Source organism: Paramormyrops kingsleyae, chromosome 2 (genome assembly GCF_048594095.1).
Source record: "Paramormyrops kingsleyae isolate MSU_618 chromosome 2, PKINGS_0.4, whole genome shotgun sequence".
Taxonomy (NCBI): domain Eukaryota; kingdom Metazoa; phylum Chordata; class Actinopteri; order Osteoglossiformes; family Mormyridae; genus Paramormyrops; species Paramormyrops kingsleyae.
The window spans coordinates 39168967-39188779 of record NC_132798.1 but is presented as its reverse complement, the minus strand read 5'-3'; the positions used below and the strand labels follow the sequence as shown (position 1 = coordinate 39188779).

Sequence of the window (19813 nt, the reverse complement as noted above, 5' to 3'; positions counted from 1 at the left end):
TTTGTAATTTCACATAAACAGGGGGTTGGGGCGTTATTGTCAGGACAGAAAGACTGTGTGTAGCAAGTTGGCAGGAATGTATATTCTTTTTTCCCAGGGGGGAAATTATTTTTTTGCAGTAGGTCTGCATAAATGCAGCAAGTTTAATAATGTCCATCACACAATAAATAAATACATAATAAATAATTGCATCAATGCAATTCACACAATCCACAACCTGATTAAACCTGATTAAACTGAACAGAATGTGCTCAAACATGTCTTTGGAACTTCATAGGTTGTTAAGGGTCAATTTGAGAAGAAAAAAAAAAAGTGATGTTGTCCCACTGGTGACTGAACCCTTGTGTTGTTGTTTCCTCTCAGCTCCCAGCCACCCCCCCTGGAGAACATGCCCACTCCCTACCGCACACTTAGCTGGCTGGGCCCCCCCTCCGCTGTGCGCTGTCACCGTAATTCGTTTACTCGTTCAGGCTTGGAAGAGCAGGGGGCAGCACAGGTGTGTACCTCTGTATGCTACCCCGGTCATTACCGCGTCTGTGGCCATGTGAGTGCCTTACAGGTCATGCCTCTCATTAAAACATGTCACCTGGCTGTCCTCACGCTTGCCAGGCTCCAGACTGGAATGAAGAGCTTCAGACAGCCAGGGATCTTCCTCAGGGCAGTCTGGAGGAGCGTCTTCACCGGGACAGAGTCTTACTGCAGGTACCAGTACAATGCTGGATCAGATCCTTCAGCCCTCATCAGATGGTCAGCTGTTATCTGCGTACAGCAGGGGCTTTGGAAATGTGGGGGACAAGTGGAAGATGCCCCCACTTCTTCCCAAAAAACAAACATGAACAGATATCTGTTTAAGGTTGAACCGTATTGGAAAAAAAATCAAATTGTGATCTTTTTGGGTTTCGCAACTGCCTATTTAAAGCATTTCTGTCACGATTCAGATGAAACATGAGATGAGTTAAGAGCACATTCCTTATCTTTCTTTATAAATCTGCAAGTTACTGAGGCAAATTCACTGCACATTCAAAGCATGAGGACGAAACAGGTACCTAAAGAAGACTGTAGTCCTGTATCCATTTATCATATAGATCAGTTATGTTTATTAATTATGTTGTGTTCAGTTGTGAAACTGGACTCTAAACAGTGTTAATCTTATTTTAAATGATGAAATCTTGATCATTTTTAAATTATTTTGAAATCTTTCTTACATCGCATCCTTTAAAAATGTGACATTTGCCTGTGTGCTCGTTACGAAGTCATGATTTATGATGGAGATACATCCTGGGTGAGAGCTGGGGACACTTTGGCAGGCAGCCGGACTGGCAGCCTTTATTATCTTCTATGATATACAGTGTGTTGTATGTCTGGCTAGGTGAACAGTGCCTTCGTGTGGGCGGCCGCTCAGGCAGTGGAGGCTGTGGTTGATGGCTGCGTGACACCAATCAATGGCGGAGTGGAGGAGGACCCGGCTTTCCTGTGCGGTGGCCTCTTTGTGAGCCGTGGCGGCGCCAGTGAGGGGGGTGAACGTGCCAACAGGGCAGCACAGAGGCTGGAGCTGCAGGGGGTGCAGGAGTACAGCAACCTGCTGGGCCACCTGCTGGGTCTGCACACACTACCCAGCGCTGTGGTGGACTACAGGGGTTCCCGCCTGCTGGTGCAAGGGCTGGCCCCAGGTCTCGATGGCATGGGAGGGGAGGCCAGGGGGCTTCTGTATGGCATCTCGGCCGCCGTTAGTGAGGGACCTCAACGACGCAAGCTGCTAGAGCTGCTGGCCCATGCTGCCAAGAGCCTAAACATCCAGAAGCATGTGGTGCTCAGCCCCAGCGGCCAGCAGGTTCCACTGTTCAGCTCCGTCCACACGCAGGGCCTGCTGGGCGCCGATGGCAGATTATACCTGCTCAATCTCTTCCACGTCCACCCTGCCGACGCCAACTACCATGTGGGAGAGAATGAGGAGCAGGCTGTGCAGGAGGAGGCACAGGCTGGCTGGCTGGAGTACTGCTCCTCCAGGGGATTCCCTCGCTGCTTCCCACACAAGTTCTGCCTCCTGCGGCCAGAGCTCATCCAGGCCTTCATCCAGCACAAGTGAGTAAGACTCCATACCTGTATTCAGGAACACAGGCAGAGTTCCCACGTTACAAAACAGGATCCGTTCCCTGTGTCTGTTAAGGTCGAATTTGTTGTGTGCGTTTCTTATTATGAACAATTGTATTTAACTCTATTTTTTATATAATAGGTTTCATGGCAGTCAGTTTATAAGTACAAGTTGTCCATAAGACAGATGTTCTTAAGCCAAGGACTGCCTATATGTCAATATTAAGGCCATGCAATGCCTCTGACTCTCTTTGATATTTGAAAGGAGCAATATTTCTGCAATATTTCTCTGACTGCTGCTGTGATTTATCCATCACTAGCTCTATGTGTGTGCACTCTGCATGTGTTTGGAAGGGCTGGGTCCGGCAGCCCAAAGACATGCAGTTAAGTAAACGGTGTGTGTGGATGTGCCCCGTGATGCCTTGTGGGATTGGCTCCAGGCTCACCATGATCTGGATCTTGCAGATCTTGAAGATTAACCAATGATATGATCAGTTACTGCTATAACAAATCCAAGGAATTTTTAAATATAAATTGGTTGTAGCATCATGTTCTTACAATGACTTACCTGCATGAGCATCTCCCATTGTAACCGTCTGAGATTTAGTAACCTCACCACCCCTGCCTCTCATTCTTTTTCTCTGCCAGGCAGTCCCAGTTCACTCAGCGTGTGAAGGAGAGAATGGAGGAGTCCGGGGGGATTGCAGAATGCACAAAGACTGGTAAGGAATGGTGAATTTACTTCAGGATTTTACTTCAGGGATATAGTAGACTCTCAGCTGAAATAGTTCTTAACTTGGATGTGTGTGTCGATCGTGCAGGAGATCCACGTGGGACAGAAGCAATAAGAGGGGCCTGTAAGGATGTGGGTTCAGTCAGTAACATCATCTTTGAGATGCGTTTCAACCCTGATGTATTTTGCCCAGGTACGCCCCCTTCTGGAATGCTGCTGTGTCACTACTCAAGTTTTGTGTCTCATGCATTTCTCAGAACTCATTGGTGTCATGTGACGTCATATATCATGCAGACCTTAAAAATAAATCTATCCCTACCTTGTTGCTATCAGGTTGTTCGGAATCCTTTGACCTCTAATTGGCATGAGGGTGCAAGGGTGTAGGTTCGGTTTCAACATTGGTAGGGACCAAATCAGCCCCGAGCACCCCGCCTCCCTAAATACACATGGTACTCCCACAATATTGGTAGGGACATATCCCTGCCATCCGTACCCAAATCTATGCCCTTGGATGAGGGGCACATTTTCAAGTTCCCTTTTCCTCCCTCATTGCTTATACCAGCACATATTTAATTTGTATGTTACATAAATAGCCAGCTCCCTACAGTACAGTGGTTTGTGCTTCACAGAATGAGTCTATGCACCTGAGTGTGTGTGTGCGCACTGTTTTGATTAACCTAATGCAGGTGTGCAGTTTCCAAGCTCAGAGAGCAACAGTGTTCACCTTCAGGAGACGCTCCTGAAAGAAGCAGCCAGCTTCCTCATCACCAATCAGATTCCTGCCTTTGTGAGTGCCAGCGCAGTTCATTTTTCAGCCTACATTACCTGCTGCTGATGTCATGTTTGCCTCAGCGGACTATTTTCTTGCATATTCAGCTAGACGACTGCCTGCAGTTCAGGGTGAACCCAGTGGATGGTGCCACACTGTGTAAGGCCATGCATCAGAAAGGCATCAACCTTCGGTACTTGGGCGAGCTGGCCATAGCTATCAGCCAGTCAGAACACAGAGAGAGGCTGCAGCATGTTACTGTAAGGCTCTGTTCCCTCTTTGTACTCTTTGTCCATAATTTAGAAATGAATTACAAACATGTGGCAATAAACTTTCTCTCACTCTTGTTCCCTCTCCCTCAGAGACTTGTGTTTGGTGAGATAGTGATCCGTTCAGCCAGACGCATTTTCAGCTCCTATGTACAGGCGAGTCTGTGATTTACACCATATTTGTAAGCATCTCTTGAGTGTTGTCATTACTTTATAATTTATAACTGTGAGCCCTTTTCTTGCTACAGAATGTGGAGGTATCCAGCCTATCAGCAGCAGTCAGTCACTTCCTCTGTTGCCTGCTGGTGCCCCACTTCAGCTCCATTTCTGCAGCGGAAGAGTCAAAAAAGCGGTCAAAGAAGCGTAGCCGAGGGGGTGGGGCAACATCTGACACAATGGCATGGAGCGCGCTCAGTGGCACAGAGCTGTGGGGACTTTTAAACCAGGATGCTAGAGACACCTACCATCTTACAGAGGGTTTAGGGTGAGTGGGAATTTAGAAATGATTTATATGTGCAAATACAGATGCGTTATAAAGTACTTAAAGTATATTGCTGTTACAGGACCAGTGCTGACTATCTAATGGAGCAATACGGACTGCAGAAATTTTCCCTGCTTAGAGGACTCAGTTTGAAGACAGGAATACAGGTAGGAGGCATGTAATTGAAACAACTGACAGAACCAGGACTTTTAACAGCATGTATTACTCTCAAACCGCTTTCTGAACCTCCCTACAGCTGCGTCTCAGAGATTATACACTGGATAACTGCATCAAGGCCCCCATTAGCCCAGATGACATCATCAACATGTTCCCTGTCGTTAAGCATGTAACTATGACAACCAGCGATGCCACGCAGGCGTTCAACTCTGCTCAGAAGAGCATTGAAAAGGGTAAATGTCAGAAAATTACTTATATGGCTTTATAAGGTATCAAATTTTAACCATAATGCAAGTCCCATGATTGATTCTCCTTAATCCAACACAGCTTACAGTAGATTTGTCATGATTTATTATATGACCATTAAATGTAATGATGCAACAACTGGTTCAAGATTTGCAGAGACAAGTACAACTTCAAGTTCAGCTTCTCCCCTAAGGCTGTCTGCTCCTGTTCCTCCAGGACAGCTGGATCGGGCCTATGAGCAGTTGAAGGAGGCAACGTACCTGTTCGGCCGTGTGTGTGACGACCTGCACCCGGAGGCAAGCATGTGCCTCAGCACCCTGGCCCGGGTGGCATACTTGCAGGGCAACCGTACAGAGGTGTGTCATTGCAGATCGCATCAGCTTGGCACTTCTTTGCATTTGTATCACCGACACACAATCACAATATCAGCATGACCATATATAAAACTGATCATTTCCAGCAGTCACAGATAAACTCTAGGTGTCATGCCTGCTTGCATTCTTTAGACACGTGACTGGATTTTGCCTAACATCTTTCTCTTTGGACACTCTTCCTGTGCTTCAGGCCCGCAGCGTACAGATGAAAGCTGTGGTGTTGAGCGAGAGGGTCCTTGGATTCGATCATCCAAGCACTATCCAGGAATATGTGAGTGATGTGCCAGTGGAATAAAGGCCATTTGTCCATCCAATGTCACTTCAGAATGTTCTCTACTGGCTCAGTTCCCATTTCACCGTGTGCTCAATTGGCTCAGCCCACATAAAAGTGTGACTTCAACCTCTCCTTTGGTATTATTCTCAATGCCTCCTTTATTTGAAATTTAAAGAATAAAGTGATTGAAAATGTAACACCATAAAATGCACGTGTCACTGGAGTGTATTTATACGCTCCCTAGTGGTAAATAAAAAGGTGGTTTGTCATGTGGTGGTGCAGCAACACACTGTAATCAGTGCATGCTCCTTACCTTAAGAAAACTGGTAGCGCAGGAGCTAAAGCACTACCATGCATCCATCTTCCAACTACTTATCCAGTATACAGTCACAGCGACCCTGGAGCTGACAATAAGAAGCACAGGGCATAAGGCAGGGGGCCACCTGCGCACATACACACTCAAACATACACATACTCACCGTGGTTTTGGACAGCAAGAAAAACCTGGAGCACTTAGAGCAAACACAAGTCAACACATGCAGAACAAGTAAAGTCAGCACACGAGGGGACTGAGCCACTGTACTTTATCATCATGATTTATGGATTATTTAAGCAAAGACCACCCTATGCATCTGTGTTTAACAAACCAACCCTGTTTATCCATCAATAAGCTGCCTTCTATAAACTCTCAGTTGTATTGTTCATTGCTGTTGAATGTGACTTGGCGGTTCCGCAGGCCCTGCTGGCCATGTATGTGTTTGCGGGGCAAGAGCTGGGCCTAGCACAGCGCTGCCTGTACCGCGCGCGCCTGCTGATGCTGCTGGTGCATGGGGAGGAGCACCCCTACATGGCTACACTGGATGTGAGTATGAGACCATCCACTACTATTAGGGGGCCTCGCTAAAGTTACAAATGTTCTCATTCTATCAAGATATAAGGATAAAACATGATCTTGGTCCATTTGTCAGAGTTCTCTAGGTCTGGTGCTGCAGGGAGAGCAGTCAGTACAGTATCTACAGAGTGCGCTCAGACTCAACACCATGTTCAGAGGCCTGGAGGACTTGCACACTGCTCTAAAGTAACCAAGCCGAATGATCGCATGCTGCTATGACCTAAAAAACATAATTATGGGAAGATTTGAGAATTATGGGAATATATCACCATGGAAGTTGTTAGTATTCAATATGTGTTCATCATAGTGGATTTTAGTAGATGATTGCGTTCTCCAGCCATCCCTTTTAGCTGCATCTCACTCTCCCCCTTACAGCCAGCATTTGCTCGCCCAAAGGCTCTGCTGTATTGGAGATTACCGGAAGGCCATTAGCCACGAGAGACAAGCACTAGCCGTGTTCCAGGCAAAGGTCTGATATCTCCGTGGGCTTTGCCCCAAACACACGACATGCTATATCAAGCTTAATTCATAGGGTTATGCAAACTCATTGCACAATTAATACATTTCAAGAAGGCCTGTGTATTTTTAAGAAGACAAATTTTCAAAGACTGATTCTCAGACATCTGATCAATTCATTACGTAAGAGTTAAACTTGAGAATTTGTTTGCTCCTAGTTTGGAGACAACCATGTGCAGACCAAGTGTAGCACGGAGTTCCTGAAGGCCGTTACCCAACAGGCTGTGCGTGTGGAGCGCTCCCTGCGACAGGGTGGGAGTGATCTGATGGACACAGTGCCCCCTCCTGAAGTAAGTCCAGTCCAACAAGCCTTTACACTGTAAATATGTGGTCTGTGCTACACCCCGTAGCACAGACCACATATTTACAGTGTAAAGGCTTGTTCATACTTCAAGACACACAGAGCTGCAGACACGGTCAGGGACTGCAAGCACACACCAAGTCCTGTTTATACTGCAGAGATGAGCAAATGCAGACGCCTGCCTTGTATGCACAGTAGGAACAGTCCTGCAAATACTTCCATTTACATGTAAAATTTTATTAAATTATCTGATGCTTTTATGCAACACAACTTAGAGGGAAGGGTTACAAATTTTGTGTGTACTCCCTGAGATTTCCACTTCTGTTTAAAGGTTTTTTCTTTTACTCACATTTGGATGATTTCACAACACGAATCTGCACACATTTGGCCATCCTTGTACTCTTTCAACACTTAATGTGCATATAACATCAGAACCGCAGAGCACAGAGAAGGGAGTCATAACTCAATGGTGTATTTAACTCTTCACCAAAACAGTCTTCAAGGATCCCTTCTGAAATACATAAGGTTTCTAATGCATCATCTCACAAATGGTTACGGTATGTGCTCAAGCCAGACAAAACTATCATTATTTTAAAAACAAACTGACTTTATTGTAGAGTTTGATTCCCTCAAAAGAGACAACGCTGGAGCAGCTGGCCATTGTCAACGACATCCTGAAAGTATCAGTCAGGTAATGCTCCTCACATGGATTCTTAAAGCAAAACAATGTGGGTGCTGCAACTTATTTCAGTAGTTCATACCTTTACTACCATATTGTCATTTTTTAGTGATAAGGTCCAAGAAATCAAAGCGAAACTCAGGGAGCTCAGAGCTACTGCTGATACTAACAGTGAGAAAGCAGAACCCAGCAATGGTGAGGTGGCAGGAAGCAGCCCAGCTGATGAGGCGGAGGCTGCTGAGAACGTCACGGTCTCTGACGTGAGTGCCAGTAGTGTCCCTGAAGAGAACACACAACAAAGGCCACCTATACCCTACCCAGAGGAAACAGAGAGCAGCAACCATCTCAGCGAGAACCTAGACCATGCTGAAGAAGAGGCACAAGAAGCTACTGACCACCGTAAAGCTGGGGAGACAGCCACTATGGGAAAGAGTGATAAACCAGGAACCAACGTTGTCAACGGGGAGGGTTTAGAAATAACTGACCAATCAGGAACAGCACAATGCAATGGGAAAGGGAGCCTTGGAGCCAGTGATGACAAGTTGGAACTAGCAAAGCCTGACACAGAAAGACAGACCAGCATAATGACAGAAGACTCTGAAACAGAGTTTAACGGAGTAGGAGCCTCCACTGTGGACAAGGCAAAGTGAGCACAGAAGGATGGAGAAAAGCAGTCTTACAAGAACAACAGCTAATAACGTATGGAGAACCAGTATGGAGCAGAGAATGCAAGCAACTGACAAACACGAAATGAGGAGATCCTAGAAGTCAACAGTGAGTCTGGAAGGGCCCAGGAAAAAAAAAATCACCATAGGCAGCTCATGGATCATATTGTCTAGCTCAATAAAGACCTAAAAGACATGGGAATCTTAAATTCCAATGAGTAAAGTTAGGCTTGCAAGTACGGTTTAAAAAACTGGGAGTTCAGAGTAATCATTGTATTTTGAAAAATATACAATAAAATTACTGGAAATTTAATAGTAGATTCCTGAATAACGTTTAAATTAAGTAAACAACATAATTTGTGTAACAATGATGTGTACATGCAAATTCAAACTCAATTGGCATCTTCCAGTGAAAAGGCTAAAAAAACAACAACAAACCATTAGACCATGTTGGTGTCTGACTCCACCTACAAGTCATTCCTTAAGCAGGACTGGAGACACCTGGTGCCCAGTCACCTGGAGGCCAGCTGGTAGCAGTGGGAGCAGAACCAAGCGCAGTTCCTATCCAGAGCCTCAGCTTGATACCTCCCTCAGTATAATCTCCAGATCCTTGCAGTTGAGGTACTTGGGTTCAGGGGCATGGGTCCACACATGCAGCGGAAGAGTGCTCAGTCGATGTCGGGGGAACTGCAACACGACCGTGTCATTGAACACATCAGAGAAGCGTGTTGAGCACGGAAGGGATGTCTCCTGGCATACTGTACTCACCTGATAGTCTCCGTAAAGGACTCAAACACAAAACTGACACTATCAATAGTACCATCACCCATAGGCAAGCTATACAATGTGCAACACAATACTGGATTCACAGAAAATGTTACATCCAACAAATCAATGGAGAGAATACTGAATACATTAAAGCAGGGTTTCTCAACTCCTGCAGTGCGTCACAGATCTATATGAGCTAAACATGGTTTGGACCATAATGAGCTGCTGCAGGGACCCGATCGGCAGCCTTAAAAAAAATTAGATACAAGTTGCAGATGTAAGTTTCATATAAGTTTCTATTCTTTTTCCAGTCATACTTCACAGTCCTGTGTAACCTGCCTAAACGAGATGGCACACAAGTCCAGTTTTAATAAACGACAAACAGTGAATATGTTGGATTTTACTCATAACATAAGTTGAATACCACAAAGTACATTAAGCTAAATTAAGACACACACGCACACACACACACACAAAAACACATTTATATGCTTCTACAGCCATATGTTTAAAAAAGTGCAATGCATAGCTTGGAGTACATTAACCCGCTAATACCACAGTTATTACATATTCGCCTTAGTACCTAAAGATTGGCCTTTGGGCTTAGCAAAAGTCAAATTCAAACTAACCACTTAGTTTATAGTCTTTACAACAGATTCTTTTCAAAATAATGATGGTAGCTTGGGTCGTATCTAAGCAGAACGTTTAACGGTACTTGGGTTGGGTGGTATATAATTTTTCATTCTCTCCAGACATTAAAATTGTAATATACAGTATTTCAATGGTTCTTCTAATACTTGCGTTTTCAGTTCATCAATGTGAAAATAATGACTTTCAAGCACTAACATTAGTAATGCATAAGCCAAATGTATGGTAACCATTGAATTAGTGGGTCAATGCATGACAAGCCTTGCCTTATGACACACCATGCACGCTCTGCATGTTGGGTGGTTCACCTTGGCAATTGTGCATTTAAAAGTGTATAATGCATACCTTGTCATACATTATCCATTACATAACGCAGGTACTGCGAGCAAAATTTATTGCGGGTGAACCCCCCGGTTGGCAAAAATGACTGAGGGGACCCCTCTCTGATGGGCAGCCGACACATTGTACTGGTCAGCAGCTGGGCCATGGCTGGAAATACTGAGAAACCCCATGTTAAAGGATACATTAGCAATAAAACTGTATTCCCTCTCAAGGTCCTGCTGCACCATCCTAGCAAATGTGGAAGATGGTAAACATCGTATTACAAAGACATCAGATGCACATTCCTATCACATCAGCGCAAAGCTTTTTATTTCATTCTTGTAAATAATGAAATCAGGAATTCATCAGTCAAACACATTAAACAAATTTCTGGTTCAAGTTTTAACTTGCAAATAAACTTTGTTGAGGCATAAGAGCTAAAAACAAAATCTGTCAGGGGTGATACTCTTCAACCACAGTGACAAAGTGACTGAGTACCTGACTTACTGAATGCTGCTTCACTTTTCAAAAACAATATCCAGTCATATGAAATAATCACATATAAACTCTAATATAAATATAACTCACATATAAAAACATATATATTCAACAACTAAAAGAAAGCAAATCGAGCTGGTGCCTCACCTGTCCTGGAGACCCTGGAAGCTGTTGCCCATGATGGTGAGCAGTGGCAGCTTCTGCTGACTCCAGTTGCTCCAAAGAAGGTTGTTGTACAGAGCTGTCCCACAGTGGAGAAGGTAGAAGAGTGTGGGGTGGCTTACTGGCCTCTTACCCTCCTAAGGGAGCCACATACAGACACAGCACCATGACCAGGTAATCCGCTTCATAATAAATCAACGGCTGACACAACACAGCCCCTTACATCAAACATCCAAGACAAATTGGGATTTACTACTTTGGTTATTTTTATATATTCCAAAATATGCATGAAATCGAAGGTAAATATATTAATCAATAACAATCTTCCCTCATCAGTTTAAAAGCAGGTACAAATGCAAATCATCAATACAACCACAAATAGTGTCTGACCTATGAAATGTAATTCTGGTGTTTGGTTTACATTTTGCACTGTTGGAGCAGAGGCAATGAGCGCATGGAGGGATGAGACGGCAGCAGACAAACAGCAGTGCAATACCAGCCTTCTGATGTCTGCCAGTTTATACTGCACATGTACAGTATATGGGGGGGAGGGGCAGCGTACCTACCAGCAATTTTATAACTTTATGTATTTGCCCATTTGCATTTTTTGCAGATGCAGCAAACAGAAAGCGTGAACGTGAGGAGTTGGAATACGTTGTTTAAATTTTGAAATAAACCAACCCCTCCACAAAAGCCCAGCATCCCGTGGCCTCGTGGAATACTAGCCACAGATTGGGAACCCTAATACAGTACAAGACAGTGCAGCATAGGAGTAACAACTAAAGGTATAATATAAAAAGACAGTGTTAATCAACTAAATAAAACACTAATAATAACACTGAAAATCTCTGGCCAAAAATGATTAGCACATATTAACCACAGCCTCTCTTTGTTAAGGGCTTCACTTTTCATATACCAATATATTTGAATTATTAATTTTGATAATAATGTAAAAAATAAGGGAAAGCTAAAGGTACTTCCAGCACAATCTCTTTACAAAAACATATATACAAAACAATATATATTTATATGCACCAGGTCACCTCAGTTTTCACATCAAAGAAGTAGTATATAATTCAGTAACATGACTGAACTGTGTCACATGTACCAGGCAAACTGCCTGTGTAAAGCCTGTCTGTGTCAGGGAACTGTGCTTGGAGCATACCCCATTCTCAGGCTGGACTGCTGATGCAGTGATTACACAGAAAGGCTGCCTTTGAAGGGGTGCTATATTTGGTGCATACCTCACTCTCAGGGTTTGGGGTGTACCACATTCTCAGGCAGGACTGCCGATGCAGTCATTACACAGAAAGGCTGCTTGTGTAGGGGCGCTGGTTTTTGGGCATACTCCATTCGCAGACAGGACTGCAGATGCAGTGATTACACAGAAAAGCTGCCTTTGTAAGGGTGTTGTGTTTGGGACATACCTCATTCTCAGACAGGACAGTAAAGCCCATCTTCCGGAGCATATTACATTCAGCTGGGGAAAAGACAGGGTCGAACATACTGCAGCGTCCATGGGGAATCTGAGAAGGAGAGTGTTAACACAAGCATAGAGTAAATATAGTTTAACAAACATTAATGAAGCAACAACATCCAACCAGGCCCTGTAAAGAGGAAGACTGACACCCATGACTTGCTCTGACAGAATTGTGGTACTAATAATATAATGTTAGTGGGGCTCACCTTTAGCGCTTCCAGAAGCAACAGCAGCATGGCCAGCTGGTACCGGGAAGCGACGCCAGACAAGAAGCTGCCCAACCCATAGCAAACACAGTCAAGCTCCAGACCATGTGGGTCAGGGCCGCTCTCTGTGATATCCTGGCTCTGGAGACGCAGACAGCCCGTCAGCATCTCTGAGGGGGTAACCAGCAGTCACACCTCAGCTACAAAACCTGACACGACTCATACAGTGTTATTTTATTTCTATTATGTTTAATATTTGCCAGTATGTGCATTTATGAAATAACCATATCGAGTAAATTAATAATTTATAAATAGGTAACCATATCAATGTCTACACCATTTTCTGTCTGTATCTACAGTTAAAGACAGAGACAAAGGTGTTCATAACAACAAGCAATGGGACCATTTGCAGTGGCAGTACAGAAATTTGCTGTTTTGGACAAGTTATAAACTGAACACAATATCTGCCTGACCTCTCCAATCCTGCCAGATGTCTTCGCAAGTCAGTTCCATCCTGAAAAAAAGTCCAAAACGTATAAAAATAAAGTATCATTTCGTTTCTTAAATGACAAGAAATGTTAATGTTAATTTTGTTATTTAATGGTTTTTAAGCTAGACAGCTATAGACCTTAGTAGTAGTGGTTAATGTGTTATCAGTATTGAGTAGCTCAGCTTTATTGTATTGGGTGGCATTGTTCATAGGACGATTATCTTCCTCCCTTTCTTACTTTGCCTCTCTCACTCGTTCCTGTATCTTGCTCATGTCCACCGAGCCCATGAAATCTTTAGGGCTCAGCTGACATGTGCTAATGTCACATGCTTTCTTTCTGCGACGCCGCACTTGTCGCCACTCGCTGTCGCTCCCAGCCATCCCGCAGGCGAGTTAAGCCTGACAAAAAAAAGAGAAACAAATGCTTATACCGAATAATAACTACCCTGGACACCTGATAAAAAAGGTAAGTCTGACACTATTAGATGAATATCAAAGAGACGAAATTATCTAGAATTATGTAAACTTTCCAAAGCGTAGTCCTTCCACTATCAAATTTCCCCTTGATGAATGGAATACGTTTCAGACATTTAAATACCGATACAAGGTAATAAAACCAACAACCTGCATGAATTTCTGACATTCGATTTCACACTGAAACTATAAAAGTCTTTCGATATCGAATTTATATCTAAGCAGCTTACTGAAAAATATTCACAGCGCACAAGCAGGAACTACATGGGGATAACGTATTCGGCGTACCGGAAGTTAGGGAGTCACGTAATTTCCTGTTAAAATAAGACACAATAAAAGCCTTATTTTTACCAAAACTATTTTGCGATTCTGAGTGTTACCCCGCAATCCAATCCGATTAAAAAATTTAGAAATAGCATAATAATATTAATAATAATAATAATAAACAATTAATAACACATTGTAACAACGTTACAATGAAAAAAAATATATAAATGACACATTTTCAACTATACTACTACATAATTATGATTATCTACTACTAAAATTCCAGTAATAAATAGCGCATATGCAAAAAAAAGAAAGAAAGAAAAAGCCCTTAATTTGAAAAAAATAGCTCATGGAAATGCTCCCGGAAGAACATTATTTTTCCGACATGTTATTGCTTCCGCTACACTGTTACTACTTGAGGAGCTGGACGATTTTTATTTACTGAACTGGTCTCTTAAGTATGTTGTTTATCTTATCTTGTAATCTGAAGCGTTTCTGTGGGTTATGTTTTAACGCTGTAATCAAACCTTTAGTTCGTCTACTAGTCTTTTTGACATGGCTAGCTAACTGGCTAATTTTAAGCTTTAAACGTGTTGAGTTTGTGGCTAGGTGTACTACTTGCTTATCTATGTGCATGACTATATTACTCATTACTTTTACTTTTGCTTATAGAACATAAATCATGTCCATGTCCCACCTGTACGGACGGAGGGGCAATAATAATGAGGATGACGACGACGGAGTGGAGATAGAGAATTTCGAGGTGACCGAGTGGGACCTAGCAAATGAATTCAACCCTGACCGCCGTAGACACCGGCAAACCAAAGAGGACGCCACCTACGGCATATGGGCCGAGCATGACTCCGATGAGGAAAGGCCGAGCTTCGGGGGGAAGAGGTACCGAGTATTTGAATTCACGATCGGCTGGTGCTGCGTGAAGATGAGGGGATGATCAGGAGGCGCTCCGGACTGGACTTATGCGAAATTATGTCGGTTACTGCACAAATTCAGTCAATGAGTGATTTAAGAATGTATAAATTAACTCAATGGAATCATGATCTGTAGTTCAGATTTTTACTGGATACGCCTCTCATTAAATCAGCCAAAACCTTTAGATATTTTGGACATAAGAGTATTTGAAGCTGTGAGACAGGCACACTTTGACCTGAACTATATATAGACGTGAGATGTCTGCTTTTTACTATTTTTAATGGCATATTCTTTTTAAGTACTTACACTTGATTAGGTAAACTGTCTCTGAAATTAAGGTAGTCCTTTTTCTGAATTGGTGGAAACCGATACCGATACCAATACCTGAGCTTTGGGTATTGGCTGATACAGAGTACCGATCTGATGCCAGTGTTTAATTAATAAGCTGTAGACTTTACCTCACTGTGTAGAAGAAAATGTGATCATTCCTTTGTGTGTCAGGGAACATCAAGCATAACTTAAACAAAGCTTATATATATAATTTCAATTCAGTACATTTAGCCTATATACACAGTGGAAACCACTTTAGTGATAAGTATAACCGGATGATCATTATAACCTTTTTTTTCTTTTCATTTTCTTTGTCTTGACAGATTATCATCAAATTGACATTTGTATATTTATTACCTGACTAAAAGGTAATAAAATGGACAGCGTTGCTATTTACTGAATTTTACTGACTCTCCCTAACCCTTTCAAAATACAGTACAGCTGTTTCAAATTACAGTACTGTATCAATAAAATTACTGAAATGTATATAATTCAAATACGAGCCTTCACACCTGTATGGGCACACCCTAGATCAGGGGTGTCAAACTCATTTTAGGGTGAGGGCCGGATGAGAAGAAAATGTGACCATGTGCGGGCCGAATTTATTATTATTTTTTTTTAATCATAGTGCATCAAATTACAACAAATGCACTATATTCTGTAAAACTGCATTTAACAAGTCCTCAGGAACTGTTCATTAACACTCATTCCTTTTTAATACTACTACTACTAATAATAATGATGATAATAAAAAAGATTTGATATTTAATACTATTGTTCAAATCATCCCGCGGGCCGTATTGGACACCATAGTGGGCCGTATTCGGCCCGCGGGCCGTGTGTTTGACACCCCTGCCCTAGATCATCTTATATCACATAGGGTTAAAATAATTGTACAATCAGTTAAAGATTTTACTGTATCCAATCACTACATGGTGTTCTTTGAACTGAACATAGATTTTAGAACACATGAAAGGGACATAAGGAGGGATTGAATTGATTTAACTGCTGTTTAGGGATTTTCAGAACTCATAGCCGAGATGGGTGTGAAGTTGGTTGGTCCTTCTGTAAATGAACTTATATGTGATTTTAACTCTACAGCAAGACATGCGCTAGATGCTGCAGCTCCTGAAAAGGTTAAAATATCAATGTGTAGTCACTCTGTACCTTGGAAAACTACAGATATTAATCAGTTAAAACAAAATTGCAGAAAAGCAGAATGTAAATGGAGGAAAACTAGATTAGATGTATTTAGAAAGAGCATTTCAATTTATCAGCATGCCAAACATAAAGTACGACTGGCATACTTTTCAAAAGTGATTGCTGACAACAAAAACAATTCTAGAGTACTATTTTCAGCTATTAATAGGCTCCCCCACCCTTCACAACCGATGGTAGAAGAAGCAATTCACACTGTTCTTTAACCAGTATTAGAGCCTCTATAGCACCAAGTTATGATCCATGTAGCTCAGATAGCGGAGCCCCTGCCTTGATGGATTCTTTTAACGGGATTGAATGTTTGGAAAGAGTCTCACAGCTGAAACCATCCACATGTCGTACTGACCCAATTCCTTCTTTATTATTTTAAGTAAACCTTTGTTATTTTCTGAATTAATTTTACACATTGTAAATGCATCACTTTTAACAAGCACTTTTCCAGATTCTTTAAAATGTGCTATGGTTAAACTACTACTTAAAAAGCCTGCCTTAGATAATACTGTTCTTAGTAATTTTAGGCCTATTTCAAATCTCCCTTTGAGTACAATTTTAGAAAGGGTTGTGTACCTCCCAGATAATAGAATTTCTCTACAAGATATTTGAAACATTTCAGTCAGGTTTTAGATCCCAACACTGCTAGAACAGATAAAGAAATCTGATCATGTTGCACAACTCTTGTATGAACTTCATTGGCTATCCGTGTCTTTTAGAATAGATTTTAAAATTCTTTTACCGACTTATTAAACACTTAAAGGCTTGGCACCTTGTTTCATTATTGACCTTTCTTTAAACTATCTATACTCCCTCTAGGGGTCTTTGGTCTTCAAACTCTATGAGTCTATAAATACCAAGAGTTAAAAAGAAATATTGTGGGGAGGCAGCTTTTAGTTATTATGCACCCAAACTACCAGTCGCAATTAAACATGTTATCAGTAGCAAGAGTCACATTCTTTACATTAATGATATTGACACGAATACATACAGTAAACTGGTTAAATTTGCAGACGACACTAAGGTGGGCGGGGTAGCAGATACTAATCTAGCAGCAGAGAGGCTCCAACGGGATCTGGATTTAATTAGCGAATGGGCTGATACTTGGCAGATGAAATTTAACACAGATAAATGTAAGGTAATCCATGCAGGGAGCAGAAATATACAGTACAGATATTTTATGGGTTCCACTGAAATAAAGGTAGCTGATTACGAGAAAGATCTCGGTATGTATGTTGATGCTTCCATGTCCCACTCTCGCCAATGTGGGGAAGCAATAAAAAAGGCGAACAGAATGTTGGGTTATATCTCTAGATGTGTGGAGTTTAAGTCAAGGGAGGTGATGTTACACTTATATAATTCCTTGGTAAGACCCCACCTAGAATACTGTGTGCAGGTTTGGTCACCATACCTCAAGAAGGACATTGCTGCCTTAGAAAAGGTGCAACGAAGAGCTACGAGAATGATTCCTGGTCTTAGAGGAATGTCTTACGAGGAGAGGTTAGCGGAACTGAATCTGTTCAGCCTTGAGCAAAGGAGACTAAGGGGGGATATGATTCAGGTCTATAAGATTCTAACGGGTCTGGATGCCGTTCAGCCAAATGACTATTTCAATATTAGTGTAAATACTAGAACTCGTGGCCATAAGTGGAAATTAGCGGGAGAACATTTTAAAACAAATTTGAGGAAGCACTTCTTTACACAGCGTGTAGTCAGAGTATGGAATAGTCTTCCTGCTATTGTAGTGGAAGCTAAAACCATGGGTTCCTTTAAATCAGAGCTAGATAAGATTTTAACAACTCTGAGCTATTAGCTAAGTTCTCCCCAAACGAGCTTGATGGGCCGAATGGCCTCCTCTCGTTTGTAAATTTCTTATGTTCTTATGTTCTTATGTTCTTGTTTTAAAAAGCTTTTAAAAACATATTTATTTGACTCTGGCTTTTAATGTTTAGTATTTTTAATTTGTCCCTGTATTCTTTTTATATAATTCTGTTTTATGCATAAATTATTGTCTAATTTTAGATTTAGTTTTTGCCTTTTATATAATCATATTATTTCTTATAATTTGTATATTTTTTCTTTTGTACCATCTTCTTACACCTGTATACTTTCTATTTGCTTACCTTATTGCTTTTTTCCTCTCATTTTTATTCTCAGTGTAAAGCACTTTTGGGCCACATTTTATGTATGAAAGGAGCTATATAAATAAAGATTATTATTATTATTATTATTATTATATAAATATGCTATAATACAGTAGCCCACTGTACATAATATATAGCTTACTGTAGTTTCACTGTTGCATCTCGTTGACTGGTTTTTGGCAATGTATCATATCGTCATTGAGAGAAAATGACTTCTTTCCCCCCCCCGTCAGGTTTTCTATGCATGCAGCATTAGCCTCAGGTAGCTAGCTAGAAGCAGATGGAGTAATTACCGCAAGGCAAAGTAAAAAAAAACAAAAAAAACACTTAGTTTCCATATGTTGTCATTTATAGGAAGACCCAAAATGAACACTTTAAGTGGACTACTTGTTTACTATGAGTGAATTATTTAAACTATTTGTACAGGAGTGATTCTGCCCCAAGCTTTTTTATTTATATAAGCGGCTGATCACTATAACCTTGATCACTATAAGCTGTTTCCAATGTGTATTTACCTTACTTTAAACCTGAGTTTTCAACTCAATTATTTATATCAGGATTCTCAGTTTGAAAGGTCTTTACAAAGGAACAAAACCTTGACTGTAAAGGCTGATTTATACTTGTGTTGAATTGACACCATAAGTACGACATAGCTGTGGACCCTACGCCATAGCCTGACGTGCGTCTCCCCAGAAATTTGCCTACACGTCACAGCGACACAGACTGCAAGAACTGTGACTGTTCCGCTTGGTAGCATTCGTGTTTTTTATAGGAGTGAAGAACGCAAACACCTAGGTGTACTTATATTGATGATTGAACCTGAAGTGGTAGTTATATCTAACATTAAATAACTAAACATATTTAATGTTTCATTTTCTGTTTCATTTTCTCTCACTTCTCCATAATTTGCACTAAAGTTTGTTGTTGTGGTCTTTCTCTGCTAGCATTAGCAAACTATATGTACTATGCAGTATGGTACATCTTTTGATCAAATTGCTTATGTTAAGTGGCATGCTGTCCCTTCCTCCTCTTGACACTTTAGGAGAACAGATGTTACAGTGACAAAATGCCGCAGCTTTCAGTTTTAACGTATTGTTGCAATTAAGTGGTATCGGTCCTTGGTATCGGACAGTTTTTACGAGTATGAGTATATGAACGCAGTATCAGCCCGATGCCGGTTTCGGTATCTTTGCATCCCTAGTTAAAGTGCATTTTCTGACTGTAGTGGAGCATTATTAGTCAAATGTAAAGAAAAGCATATTAAGTTGGATATTTAATTTAACTTGTGTTTTCATTTGGAAATCTATTTGGGTCTGAGTATAACTGTTCATACTGAAGTTATTTTGTGCCAAAAATTAGTAGAAAAGATAAGATTGCATAAGGATTAAATCCTATTAATTTAACCTATTACAATTT

At 41.5% G+C, this 19813-nt stretch overlaps 3 protein-coding genes across 5 annotated transcripts in view; 2 read left to right on the top strand and 1 right to left on the bottom strand.

Annotated features, from left to right (window-relative positions):
- LOC111856843 (clustered mitochondria protein homolog) overlaps window positions 1-8780 on the top strand; it is an 18428-nt gene extending 9648 nt beyond the window's left edge. The window contains exons 8-26 of the mRNA XM_023837107.2: window positions 364-496; window positions 610-702; window positions 1370-2082; window positions 2740-2813; window positions 2913-3017; window positions 3511-3611; window positions 3701-3853; window positions 3956-4018; window positions 4111-4346; window positions 4426-4510; window positions 4600-4753; window positions 4983-5122; window positions 5331-5411; window positions 6151-6276; window positions 6383-6492; window positions 6682-6775; window positions 6981-7112; window positions 7741-7814; window positions 7912-8780. Coding sequence (XP_023692875.1) covers window positions 364-496; window positions 610-702; window positions 1370-2082; window positions 2740-2813; window positions 2913-3017; window positions 3511-3611; window positions 3701-3853; window positions 3956-4018; window positions 4111-4346; window positions 4426-4510; window positions 4600-4753; window positions 4983-5122; window positions 5331-5411; window positions 6151-6276; window positions 6383-6492; window positions 6682-6775; window positions 6981-7112; window positions 7741-7814; window positions 7912-8452 — 3208 coding nt within the window. The 3' untranslated portion in view covers window positions 8453-8780. The remainder of the gene's footprint in view (window positions 1-363; window positions 497-609; window positions 703-1369; window positions 2083-2739; window positions 2814-2912; window positions 3018-3510; window positions 3612-3700; window positions 3854-3955; window positions 4019-4110; window positions 4347-4425; window positions 4511-4599; window positions 4754-4982; window positions 5123-5330; window positions 5412-6150; window positions 6277-6382; window positions 6493-6681; window positions 6776-6980; window positions 7113-7740; window positions 7815-7911) is intronic.
- On the bottom strand, window positions 7340-13421 carry srrd (SRR1 domain containing). The gene is made up of 7 exons (XM_023837111.2): window positions 13279-13421; window positions 13024-13064; window positions 12551-12720; window positions 12292-12390; window positions 10850-11001; window positions 10408-10453; window positions 7340-9235 (listed from the first exon to the last, which is right to left on the bottom strand). Exons 1-7 carry the CDS (start codon window positions 13419-13421, stop codon window positions 9041-9043), a joined length of 846 nt encoding a protein of 281 aa, XP_023692879.1. The 3' UTR covers window positions 7340-9040.
- tfip11 (tuftelin interacting protein 11) overlaps window positions 13384-19813 on the top strand; it is a 25653-nt gene continuing 19223 nt past the window's right edge. Inside the window, exons 1-2 of one of the 3 annotated variants that reach the window (XM_023837110.2) lie at window positions 13384-13506; window positions 14457-14681. In XM_023837110.2, the coding sequence (XP_023692878.2) occupies window positions 14467-14681 (215 nt within the window). In that variant the 5' untranslated portion in view covers window positions 13384-13506; window positions 14457-14466. Of the gene's footprint in view, window positions 13507-14111; window positions 14243-14456; window positions 14682-15367; window positions 15413-19813 lie in introns of those variants that run through there. The other 2 variants (XM_023837108.2, XM_072709113.1) reach the window with 2 other exon arrangements.

Bases quoted from the DNA above. Each gene is read 5' to 3' on its own strand.
- srrd (XM_023837111.2), bottom strand. From the start codon at position 13,421: ATGGCTGGGAGCGACAGCGAGTGGCGACAAGTGCGGCGTCGCAGAAAG. The intron at 12,721-13,023 runs GTCAGGCAGATA...TTACCCCCTCAG, and splicing joins CATCTGGCAGGATTGGAGAG to AGATGCTGACGGGCTGTCTG. The intron at 9,236-10,407 runs GTATCCTTTAAC...GGAGACTATCAG, and splicing joins AATACAGTTTTATTGCTAAT to GTGAGTACAGTATGCCAGGA.